The following is a 13,353-nucleotide window of genomic DNA, read 5'->3' as shown; positions in this document are numbered from 1 at the left end:
GGGGCAGAGAGAGAGAGGGGATGACACGCAGCAAAGGGCCACAGGTCGGATTCAAACCCTGGGCTGCTGCAGCAAGGACTCAGCCTCAGCACGTCGGTCGCCAGCTCTACCCACTGAGCTAACCGGGCACCCAGAACTATACTTTTTAAATAACCTCAGAAACTCTGATGATGCCTTTTAAGATGGCGCCCTTCCAAAAAACGCCTGAGAAGTGCCTCGTTATGCTAGCAACTGAATAAATGTCAAAGGCCTTCTCTGCTCCATTGAATTGTTCCCTGCAGACTCAACAGTAGTCACTCTCAAGCTGCGGCTGATCTCAAATCCTTATTAGGCAGTTACTTGATGAATATTTCCACTGTCACACACACTGCACCCAGGAGTCCCACTGTGCCTTCCTGTCCCCTTAAACACAATAACATTGTACGTAACTCTCAGCAGTGACAGAATCATCTGTCTGAAAATGGCACACACCCACACACTCTCTCTCACACAGACACACAAACAAACAAGTATGCAAGTCTAATGGTTAAAGAACATGGGAAATTGAAGGAGAACAGTACATGATCAGATACAATAAATCAGATATAAATACAGTAGAGGGTTAGCCAAAGAAGTGGACGGACAGATGGAAAGAGGAAGCATGTTAAAGAAGGAGCAAAGATTGATGGTTTGACAGCATCTGCAGACAGGCAGAAAGCAGGACTGACAGGTGTGAAGGTGTAGAGCCCAGTTATTGCTTCTTCTGAGCTGACCCGCTGCACTTTGTCATTGTGATGGACAACACTGGCACAGGACAGTATGTTTGTGAGTGTGTTTTTTTATGCAGGGTCTGTGTACAAAATACCCCAAAATGCAAATAAAGGAGAGTGTTGATGTGTGCGTGCATACATGCATATCAAGAATGGTTGCTTGTGTGTGCGCATGCAAAGGGCCTCATTAATCTACATTTCTGCTCATATGGAAAGTTGATATAATCTTGTGTTGATAGTGTTTAATTAAGGTCTGAAATTCTCTTTGTTATACTGTACACATACAGTAGCTGACATGCTTTATAAAACATGAACTTCAACACCACTCCCCATTCAAACTGCTTTGTGTGATGAATGAAGCCCCTGTGTGTGTGTATGTCCATGAAAGTACGTGCAAATGCATGTTCCTGTGTGTGTTTCTGTTGAAAATCTGCATGCATGCAATTTGGTACCCAACATTATGGTTGTGTAAGTGGGTGTGTGCCTGTGTGCATAAATGTGTGTGTCTTGTATGAGTGTATTCAGGGTTTCAGGACTACTGAGTTTAACTTTTGCGAGTTTTGCAAAGAAAATGTTTTGTTTAGCAAGTTTTTGTAACACAGATGCACTACACTACACTCTGCCCACACCAAATACAAGTCGATGAAACCCCTAGTGTGCGTGTATACTGTTACTTATATGCTAAGGATGTTTTTCAGTCTTATATTTCTACCCTCACAGCTATTTGGGACTTGCATCCAGTGTGAGTTTTTTTAAACACATTTATTTAAACTCACACTGTCCCTCAAAGTTAATTTAAAACACCTGGAGCCATATTTACAATACAGAGCAAGGAATCAGTCCTAACTTCTCTGAATGATCCATATTTGGTCCTACTTTCAGGCACAGAAGTAAAATAGTTTTAAAAAGTAAGATCCTTTTACAAAATTGTGCCCACTTTGCAGAAAACTAAATCTTAAAATTCACATTTATTTGACAAGAAGAAACTATGGTTAACACAACGATGATTTGGATCCCTCACATCTGGGACTGCATTATTTTATTTTTAAAACTGACCTGTTTCTTCCCCACCTCTAAAGGTGATAATGAAACAAGCCTTGGTGAGCGTGTAGCTATTGATAAGATGCCCACACCAACTAAACCATGTCATTTTCAAAAACACTGTGAACACTCTGCAATCTGTTTATATTTCAGTCTGTCTGCTTTGTGGTCGACTGAAAGTGCCGCTCTCTCTCTCTCACTGGATGTAGCTGTCACGCCAAAGAATGGGAGCAATGAGGACTTCAGATTCACCTGAGACTCTTCAAGGGAAATAATGTTTGCCCAAAAATGTCAATAGACTTGTTGCTGGGCTCATTTTTTAAAATAACATTGCTAAAGGGACCATGTCTTGCAACATGGTTTCTAAATTGGCAACAGTAGTGTACCTTCTTTATAAATAGGTCTCCTCTTCTGAGGTGGGAGTATTTTTAGTACTGGTGAAATATTCTCTGTGATTAATAGGAGTTACTCTGACATGTTTGATAAATATTTGCCTCCAGGTTGGTCTTGTAAAGCTCAGTAGGTAGAGCCTGTCACTAACAATGCTTATGTTAAAAATGTATGCATCAATCCACGGTACTGTAAGGTATTGTGGGTAGTTGTGTGGTGTGAGCCAAATGTTCAACTGAAATATTTATGCCCGTGGTTCTGTTTCTCATGTAAATTTAAACCACAAGGATGAATTTAATATCTGTGGTGTGTGAGTGTCTGTGCGTATTGCATGTATGTGTGTATTCATGTGTGTTCAGGGTGGTACCTCTTGCGGGTGGCCCTTGCAGTCTTTGCAGATTGGTGGAGGAGAGGAGTAGTGGTGGAAGACAGAACCGGAGAGGTTGTCGATCATCAGCATCTCCCCCTCCAATGTATCCTTGATCAGGAGAGATACGCTGTCCAGCCACTGGCTCTCCTGGAACACATACACACACACACACACACACCCACACACACGGACACATACACACGGGACGCAGGCCGGCAGACCAGTATTGCACGCAGGCGCAAACATGTGCACATGCGGACATGCGAGGACAAAGAACACGCAGGGAAATGCATACACCATTGTAAGGGTTATAAAAATGCCTGTGTGCACACGCAGGTATCCTTATACTGTATACTTAGTTATGTACTAACACACAAATAGACACAGTCACATATGAGCATATTCACCCACACACATGTACATTTCACCTAAGCCTTAATTTATAAAATTCCTCCAGAAAAAAAAAAAAAAACATCTAAGACACTTTCTCCCTGTCATAGATCCTGTACCAACAAACCAGAACAAATCCGCCTCTCATACTTTGATGGCCTTTGGGGCTAAACAATGTTCTCTTTTGGAAAAAAGCTCCTCAATAATATGACTCCAAACCCTCATTAGTCAAGTAACACATAATTTTACTATCAAAGCCTTGAGCACTGAGAGCGGCGCAATTACATTTGATATATCACCTCAATTAGGCTGTTCAATACCTTGTTGAAACAATTTAAGATTTAAGCATTTGCTTTGTGCTCTGGGTATTATTAGGTTTAAAGCAATTTAGACTAAATCAGTCAGGGCTTTTTCTTCGACTTAAATGATCCCTCCTTGCTTGAATCTCATCTGCCAGACTGGTTTTCCCAAAAACCAATCTGGCAGAAAAAGGAAAACTACTGACAGGAAAAGGAAAATACTTTAAAAACGATTTTCTGTGTTTCTTGGCAGTGCACTGTATTTCACAATGAATTGGATGCATTGTGCCTGTAACACATTCATAACAGCCAAGATAACTCTATTACATCAGCAGATATATCCCAAAAGATACTGTGAAACAAGGTCACTCCTCTTCAATCCCCACACAAGCCTATTTTCATAACACATTTCTACAACATCGCTTATAGGACTATACTTAGATCTGTTATGCAAACACACATTTCTGACTCATACTGTTATATTACAATCACGGCTCATGTTTTGAAAATGAGGGGGCTAAGAATTCAAGAGACAGGTTACTGTACTCCCAGCAATATAAATATAACTAACCCATGCTGGTTTATGAAACAGTGTTGCAGTGCCACATTTTGGCGCAAAGACAACCTGGCTGCAAGGCTGACTCTGCCATATCCAGCTCTTTTAATATATGGATGTATAAAAAAACCCCACACTTCTTCTGCTACTTCTCGCTCTCTCTCACAGACAGTCCCAAGATTGTCCATTCTGTGTAGGTGGAGAGCTTGATATAAAAATAATGTTTGATTGACTGTGGTGGCCTCCATTAATAACTGTATTAGTGGACAACAATAGGGCCCGTCTGCAGGGAATAGAAGTTGAGAGAGAGAGAGGAGAGAGCTGAAATTAATTACTGCGTCTATCTGACTGTCACCGGCTCAGCTATTATCTCTCCTCTCTTGTTCCCTTACTCTCTCTCCCTCTGTGTGTGTCGACTTCCTACAGTGTCCCCTCTAGTCTCTGTGCAATATATTACTGGTATTTCACCATAGAGTCACAACAGAATTTTTCACTGTATATTATGGCATATTATTGAATTCACTAGCTCTAGCTGCAATCTTTCTTGAGCTCTTGAAAGCTACTTATATCATCAAATACCATCTGATCTATCAACACCCTTTGAGTATTAGAAACATACATTTTATGGATGAATAAAGTAATTTGAAATCATAAAACCCATATTTCTTTTATATTAATAAATAAATAAGGTGTACCAAGGAAAATGATTTGTTTTGCTGGAGAAGCTACTGGTAATATTATGACAATATTTGACCCACCACAGAACTAGATGTCAGAATGTTTAGGTGTGTACACTTCCTCATTTGAGCCTTTTTCAATTACACAAATTTACACACACACACACACACACTCCAACCCGATAACCTGAGCACTGAATAAATTGCACTGGTTACCAGATCCCTTATTGCATCACTTGAGAGGCAGAAAATGAAAGAGAGGGAGATCGAGATAGAGAGCGAGGGGGAGGATGCTGCCAGTGTGTTCTCCCTGGTCTGCATTAAGATCCTCTGTCAGCCAACACTGTGCTAAAAATGGCTCCATGCAGCCAACTTTAGCTCTACAAAGGTGAGACACTTCATGGCAGCCGATGAGTCATCTTTATGTGTATTTCTGCGTGGATATCTCAGACTATCATTAGCGATTTCGTAATGGCAGCATGTGTCTCTGCTGTCAGACTGTGAGTAGAAATGAGAGGCCATCTTCTCTAAAGCACAGATGTAGGCACTGACATTATCCTTTAAAAAATGTAACCTGTGTGTGCGCGTCTGCGAACTCATGCGGTGAGTGCTGAATGGTTAATAAGGCTTAAATGAAAAAAGCTTAATTGAGAAAGCGAATAAAATTGCTCATCTCTCCTTCCTGACAACATGGGTTGCTATGACTTCAGTGAAGCAAGAGAAAAACACACATTCACAAGTTTAAATGAAAATACATGGTCTAGCCTTGGCTTTCATCTGCCTTATATCACTTTAGTGGTTTGGTTTAATATTGGAAAATGCCTTTAATTCCAGCCCATTGTTTTTATACTCATATTAACTGGTTTCTTAACACGATTGCAATTGTGCGATGTTGCCATTAAGGCACAGATTAGTGTCTCTTTCTTCCTTTGTGTAAATCTTTAACCTTCCTTGCCCTCCTTTTTTCCTCACAAAATCTTTAAAAGAAAAAGAGCAAAAGTACAAACAAATTATACAAAGAAATAAAATGGTAAAATTACTTAGTGTAATCGTGCTATGTGGCTGTCAGTCAATTTCCCTAAAAAAAAACAACAGAGCACTCTTCTCTACTCTCTCCCATGTCAGCACCATTCCAACACTATACAGAAATTACCACCATAGTGTTTACTTCTTTTGTATTCCTCCAACCTCTAAATCAAATATGTAATTTTCTCTGCATGAAGTAATGCATTGATACTGTGTAAAGAGAAGCAAACTGACAGGCAGCCAGAGAAACAGAAAAGAATACTCAAAAGTAGGGATGTCTCCAATGCGTTTTAACCCCAGATAATGATCCAAATTGTTCATTATTTGGTATCTACTGAGACTGTCTGATTCACGTTTTCCTGCATACATATTTTCGGACATAGTAGTACTGCTCCACTGCATATTAGGCCTATATTAAAATTATTAAAGCAATTATTACAGCGATTTATGTAGGCTTATATTTGCTTGAAGACTGAATTACTAAGCATTAAGAAGATCTGAACTGAATCCTTTCGACAATGTAGTATATTCTCCAGTAGTGTTTAGTATAATGTTCTTGGAAAGAAGAGTGTCAGAGCAGACACTGCAGGAAGGTTTTGATAGTATATAAGCAACTTCTCTTTATCCCCACTGCAGACAAAATCAAGGCATCATGCAAGTGGAAAATGAAGCTAAAACCTTTATTTATTCATTTAGCTAGCTACCTGTGTGCTAGCTACCTTGCTAGCACAGGTTGTTATTTTAGCAGAAACCACTAGCCACTGTTGACCTCACTCTGCAGTTTCCCTGCAATATGCAATGGTTTTAAAGGACCACAGCAAAGCATTATAATTAAGCTACAGCTGGGTCACATTTAGGATATAAGTTACAAAAAAAAGGATCAGAAATGGATGTGAATCAATGAGGATTTGATTTTTGTGTATCCGAAATGGGTCCATAATAAAAATGCCATGCTATGGCTGATCCCGATCCTGCAGATCAGGCCTACTTGCAGGCACAAACACACACGCACACACCCACCCACGCAAACACTCACACACTCACACAGAAAAACACACACTCACTTGTGCTGGTGAGTACAGGGTTCGGCTGGAGTCACAGGAGCTGTACGTTCCTGGGCGCGAAGAGGCTGCTGCATGTCGCATCCTGCCCACTCCTTCACCCCTCTCTCCTCTGGCAACTCCTCTTTCCTTCCCCCCTGTTGTACCTCCAGGCCCTGATCCAGCAGCAACTAGTCCTTTGTCCATCCTCGCACCCCCACAGCTGGGGGCGCCCATGCAACAGAGGGTGCCCTGGGCCAGCTCCAGCTCAATTTCTGCATCCATCTCCGCCTCCTCTTGGGCCTCCTTGTTGGAGTCGTCCAGGTGCTTCATCAGCACGGCCACCACCACATTGATGAGCACAAACTGGGCGGTGAGCACGAAGGAGACAAAGTACATGGGCGAGATAAACTGAAGGCTAGGATTGCAGGCATAGTCCACATCGGTGCCATGGTCTGGTGGGCACTCCCGCAATGTGTCCTGGTGTCATTAAGGTAGAAGAGGAGGGAAAAGGTCAGGGTTGGTTAGGAGTGTAGGAAGAAGGGCAGTGTGGAATTGAAGAGACAAAACAGATAAGCGATCAGGTGTACAACATTATTTGGATAAAGATTTGTGAAGATACAGGAAAATATCATACATGACACAACATACATGACACCTCATACAGAAGCCCTGCGACAAATATTCTGTTTTTGAAGTTTGTAACATTCAGTTTATGGTGAGAGCAACAATGAAGAAATCCTTATTAAGTACATTTTCGGTAATAATAGAATGCATCTAGCTCATGTTAACAAGCCTCTTTGTATTCATGACAACTTGTATAATCATCATACACTTAATGGTTTTGCTTCTATGCAAAACAACAGGAGACTTTTTTTTCTTCCGTAGCATTATTCTAGTGGTTTTCCAGTCTGGTTAACATGCGCACTGAGGAGTTCAGTCAGAGCAGAGCCAAAGTGACAAGTGTTTTCTGGAGGATGTACACATATCTCACCCGGGCTGTGACCACACATAACTGTTTCAGCCCTCTGAGCTGAAGCTGGTCTTTTCTATCTAATTTAACGTTACATTTACTACACACTGTGCTCCTTCACAAAACATCTCCCTTTTCTGCCTTCACCCCCTTTCCATCTAAATTCTTTAAATATTCTGGTTGTCTTCTTCATCAAAATTTCCATTTGGCTCCCACTCTTGCTCCCTCCCCCTCCTTCCTTTTTTCATTTTTGCTGTAATTTTTCCTCTGGAGGGGAGAAACCATAATAACTGGTCAGTTCTTTTAACCCCCTTCCCATCCTTTCATCCTCCCTCTTATTACAGTTCGCTGGTGCCTCTTTTTCTCCCCACTGCTCTCTTGCCTGCCTTTTCTCTCCTTCATTATTTCCTCTCTTCCCTATCGTCACTGCATGACTAATTACGACTCTGTCTCACCTTCTTACTAAACCAAAGCAAGGTCTACCTCTCTCACAGCCCAGGTAGTAATTTGACGGCTCAAATGACAGAGATTTACTCTGAGAGGTAGCATCTGTGGCCTGCTGGTTTGCTTCATGGCCGGCTACCATCCACACTGCCTGTATCCAGTGTGTGTTTAATGGTCCACGCCCGACACGCTCCAGCATAATCTCTATTCCCCACGCAGCCTAGGTGTGCGGAGGAGTGGTCATAGCTGTTACATGCGTGTTCAGGGGAAATTGGTGTTCTGTGTGTGTGTGTGCAATGAGGCACATTCACTCCCCTGCCCATCAGTAAGGAAATCTGTGCCCCCAGCGCTGAGCAAGCATATTTCCTTCTCATCAGTAAGCATCGCTAGAGTGGAAGATAGTCTCTCTCTCATCTCTTCACTATTTTCTCTAGTTCTGTATTTCTGATTTTCATCTTTTTAAAGCACAAATATGTATATATAATAAGTGAGCTGTATTAAGATTGTCTTTTTACACAATGTTTTGAATGCATCTTCGTACCTTCATGATGCCATTCCAGTTGTCGCCCGTGGAGACTTGAAACAAAGTAAGGAAGGCCATGCCAAAGTTCTCAAAGGTAGCGTGACGACTCATTCCCTCACATGGATAGTCTGCGTTGCAAACTGGTGATGAAAGTAAGGTGGGTGGATGGAGGAAGAGAAGAAGTTATCGGGCCACAGATAAGAAAGAGGTGAGGGGATAAAGGAAAAGAGAAAATGGAACAGGAAGGGAGCCGGGATAACAAAAGAACAGAGTTGTGAATCAACGCTTAACATAGCATTGCTCCCAAAAACTGCAGAAGCATGCACCATTTATGTTGCTAAGCTGTTTGGATGACTGCCCAAACAAGCCAACTCAGTGTAGACATAGTCTGTTATCAAATCAGTACCAATGTGACCCAACACGCTATTTGTCTTTGTGCTTATATCCCAAAATAATCTCTAGAATGGCCTCAAGAAAGAGACACTTGCATTTGCCACTAATCCTTTCTCCTGCAAAGCTCCAATAGGAAGCAACGTTGCCACTGGCTGCAGCTGCAGCACACAAGGGAAATGTGACAGTTTGGAAGATATATCGTCCAACTTCAATGTGGATATTTTAGGACAATACTTGTGTATCAGAATACTGGAGAATGGGTTGATTCCTTAATGGCTGCCTGACTGCAGGAGAGAGAACTGATGAAAAGGAATAAAGGATGGAGAGAAGATAAGGAGATTTTCATCATAAAGTTAATACAAGTTATCTTGCTTTTATGAGCACAAGATGAGTTTACTATAATGAGAGCATGAAAACTCGAGGACATATTTTTATTTACGCACTGGGACAGACATTGACATATGTTGATTTTTAATCTCCACATGCTTATTAGTGATGTGTGGACAATATATTTTTCAACAAGTTGGTATAATCCTTTCATCTCAACATTACCACATATGTGGTTAAAGGCTTAATCCAACTAGTGGAAGAGTGTATGTACATATATAATGGTGAATATGTGTTACATGCCACATAATATGCACTTTCTTACACTTCCTTAGTCTTAAATTACACCTTGAGATCAAAGAGTAACTCATCAGCTGTAAAAGAAAAATCTGTCCAAAACTCAAAACACTTGCATTAACTCAGAGATTCCCCTGCACACAATTCCCCATTGAAAGCCCAGTGGAAGCTGCGTTTGTGGCTTCACAGAACCCCTTTTTTTTAAATCATTTTTCCTATTACATTGGCCTACGTAAATATCCAAATACATTTTCCCACAATAAATAATATATCACCAAAGTGTCAACAAATGTGATTTTACTTTACTTTGTTACTGGTGCCAGTGGCCCCTTAATACAATTATATATCCCATCCTCTTGAGTCCTTGAAAGACTCTCGTTTGTAAATTCTTGGAATCTTGGAAGATCTTGGAATGAATATATGGATTCTCATTAAAGAGTTGTGGTTAGAAAACACGCACTGTAAAATTAGTTTAACATCGTTTATGTTTAAAATGCACAGGTAGAAAAAAGTTTTGTGTGACGTAATCCCTTGTAGGCATCGTTACTGGTGCACTCACCAAGTTCTCCAAAAAGCTCTACTCCTAAGGCGGCGTAGATGAAAAACAGTAGCATGAAGAGCAGGCCCAGGTTACCCACCTGAAACCCACACACACACACACACATACACACACACACATACACACACACACAAGAACAGAAGAACTTTTTACCATACATGTTTTAAACCATTGGACTGCATAACATCTGCAACCTACGAAGTACTACCTAAACAGCATTATGGCTAGGTTTTGGGCTATATACTTCCATGTACAAGACTTTGTTTTTATTCAACAGCAATAAAATCCTTAAATGCTATCCCAATGTGACTCAAAATCTTAGAACCAATAAAAAAACGAAGCGTCTTAAAACAACAAAAAGATCAAGTAGCTATGGATCTGCTTGATGAAAGCAATTCGACCATTTTATAGTCAGTCAATAATCTTTAAACTGACCATTAAAGTTAGAATGTCCCAGGATTAAAAAAATGTATCCACCCATCATTTAAGATGGAAAATGCATAGTGCATATTGTGAAACACTACTACTGAACAAATGAGCAGGAAATCAGATACATGGTGTAATAGGTGTGCAATTAAAATGTCACAAAGGAATCCAACTTGTTTCTTGCATGCTGCTCCCATACACTGCTTACTCCTGCAAACTTTAGTACAACTTCCTCTGAGACTTTGATACAACTGAACCCCTGATGCTTTTGTGAATTTTTAAGTTTGGGGGTTTGGGATTTGGCTCGGTTCCACCACAAAACAGCCTTCTGTTAACACAACTTAATGGTGATGATGATGTTGCATGGTAAACACTCAAAATCTAATCCCATTACAGGGATACAAAACCCAGTCTCCTATTCACTGTCTTTAACACTCTGCTATCAACACTGCTCCACCGGGAAATGAGGAAATGCACTGACAAATAGTTACTATAATTATAAACCATGTGTTCTAAAGAGAGGTTTAGAGCACTCCACCTGTGTTTTCAGGGGAAAGATACTGGAAATTTGCTGTTTACTTTGTAGAGTTTGGTCTAGGAATAATGCATCAACATTATGACACTGACAAATCTTATTCTAAAGAGATGACACACAGGCTGCAATAGAAATAGTAGATTATTAAAATAAATTATGTTCAGATACTTCAGAAGCTTTTTGGCTGTTAAGGGCTATAATGATGCTTAGCAGTAGAAGAAAAATCGAAATAAAAAGGAATGTTTTGACAATAATGCATGGTTTGGAAGAAGAGGTCTCAGTAAATAGGACCCAAGTCAAACAATTGTGATTGTGATTGAAATTAGGTCCCATTAAATTGAACTATAATGAGATTACAAAGCAAAGCCATGTCTTCTTCATCTCTCCTTAGGAATACACCACGACGATAACAGACGGGGAGAAATCAGCAAATATTATGTAAGAATATACCATTAGTTACATTTTAATATACATAAGATAAACAATAAAACTGTTTAGCAGCATCTACTTTATAAGAATATTAAAGTTTACCTTTCATGTAGACAAATATGCCCCATTACGTGCAGCACAGTCTGATGAATCCCTTTGGACTGAAAGTAATGGAGGTAATTGCTGTATAACCTTTCATTTAGAGTGCTGTTATAATTCTACATGTGACTGTTCAGGGGTTTGCCTCCAGTACATCACTAAGTTAGTGCTATCCTGCCTGGTGTACTTAACAATCTGTCCTGTATAATGGCCTGAGTCGATATGGGATCCAGGATGAGGATGAATGCACTTTTGAAGAAGGCGGGACTTAATAGTGTTATTCTATGCAGATGTGTATAGCAATAACTTGGATGGATGGAAATACAGTAAGCATGAGCTAGTTTCTTTTTTAAAGATTTTTTTCTATTTTTTTATTGTAATTCAAAAAGAAGGATGGACACCTACATCATATTAATAATTTAAGCTAAATACAAATTGTTTCACAGGGGGCAGCCTTCCAAAAGCACAAATGGTATACCATGTGGTGTCCACATCTGCCTAGGGCTATTCTGGAGGATTCCAGCCATTCCCAGAGAAGTGATAAAACAACTGGCTTGACTTTAGTGCCAACATGATATAGGCTATTAGTGTAAGTGAATGGTGTGTTGCAGCCATTTTGCATCAGTTACGGGGGAGGGGATAATGGCGGTCGCTTGTGGGTAAAATTACTTTGTCTTACTGCATCATTGTAAAGACAAGCCATAAAAATGCCTTTTTCTTAACCTGTCGATGAGCTCTTAAGCTTGCTTACTCAGTTAATATGCAATAATAATACCCCTGTGAGTGTATGGGTGGCCTATTAACTATATACACTGCTTCACATCATGTTTAATCTCATAAATTATTATTCTAGCAGACATCTGTCCCTGTGTGCCCCGATGGCATTATTCATATTCCTTACCTTCTTATAACTCTAGCTGTGTATTTGCCTGTTCCTTTGTTCAGCTGAATCCTGAAGCCTTTGTTGAAATGTCAATACTTTCCTCAATATCCTATGTGATGTAATGACATAGGATTGCCGTTTCATTTTCACAGTGAAATATAGCGTAATATTACCTCAGGTTAATCTCTTGCCAGGTGTAACGCTTTCCCTTTCACTCTTTCAGTACCTCCATATGCACACACACCCATACACACACACACAGAGAGAGAGAGAGAGAGAGAGACCTCCTGGAATTGTTTAATTAGCCCTAGTTTTAATTACCTCCCCTGGTGCCCTTGGGATAGAGCAAAGGGCTCAGTGTTAATGAGAGGGGGATCAATAGAAAAGAAAGACAAGGAATCTGTTCTCCCTCACCTCTGCGTGCCCTCCTTTCACCACACCACCTGTTTCCCTCTGTTTGTTTCATCTTACTTTTAATGGTCAATGGGTCAGACGATGTGTGCTTGTGTGACTGTGTGCCTGCATGTCCATAAATGAGGCTGTACACCAGTCTTTGCACCTAATCTGTCTGTGTAGCCACATATACTTGAGGGTTGTATATATGGTATTTAGAACATTATTACAGGAGCAAATAACTGTGTAAATATATACTGGAGTGAAGGCGTCCTGAGCAAAGAAAGTCGTCACACTCTCCCTGTTTACTTCTCCGTTTTGATCACGCATGTTAATGCATGTGAGCCTCTCTGTGTGCAACTGTTGGATTTAAGGAGAGTGACTTGCAGCCACTGAAGCCCTTTTACAAATATTTTCACATCTAACTGTGTGAATTAAGGGTTTATTGTGACCAAACCAGTGTTGGAAAGACTGTGGAAAGACTAAAAAAGACAGTTTTGGTGAGTTTCATGTGTGTTTTATGATTATCTGTGA

General features: G+C 40.4%; 1 protein-coding gene across 1 annotated transcript in view; it reads right to left on the bottom strand.

Annotated features, from left to right (window-relative positions):
* Positions 1-13,353, bottom strand: part of cacna1ia (calcium voltage-gated channel subunit alpha1 Ia) — a 107,746-nt gene that overhangs the window by 10,831 nt on the left and 83,562 nt on the right. The window contains exons 29-32 of the mRNA XM_035655735.1: positions 10,055-10,133; positions 8,497-8,618; positions 6,563-7,018; positions 2,548-2,697 (exon numbers count right to left, since the gene is read on the bottom strand). Coding sequence (XP_035511628.1) covers positions 2,548-2,697; positions 6,563-7,018; positions 8,497-8,618; positions 10,055-10,133 — 807 coding nt within the window. The remainder of the gene's footprint in view (positions 1-2,547; positions 2,698-6,562; positions 7,019-8,496; positions 8,619-10,054; positions 10,134-13,353) is intronic.

This window comes from Morone saxatilis, unplaced genomic scaffold (assembly GCF_004916995.1).
Source record: "Morone saxatilis isolate NCDOM2014 unplaced genomic scaffold, NCSU_SB_2.0 Contig14, whole genome shotgun sequence".
NCBI classification, from domain to species: domain Eukaryota; kingdom Metazoa; phylum Chordata; class Actinopteri; family Moronidae; genus Morone; species Morone saxatilis.
Note: the sequence above shows the minus strand (reverse complement) of the source record. Positions and strands in the feature narration are given on the sequence as shown.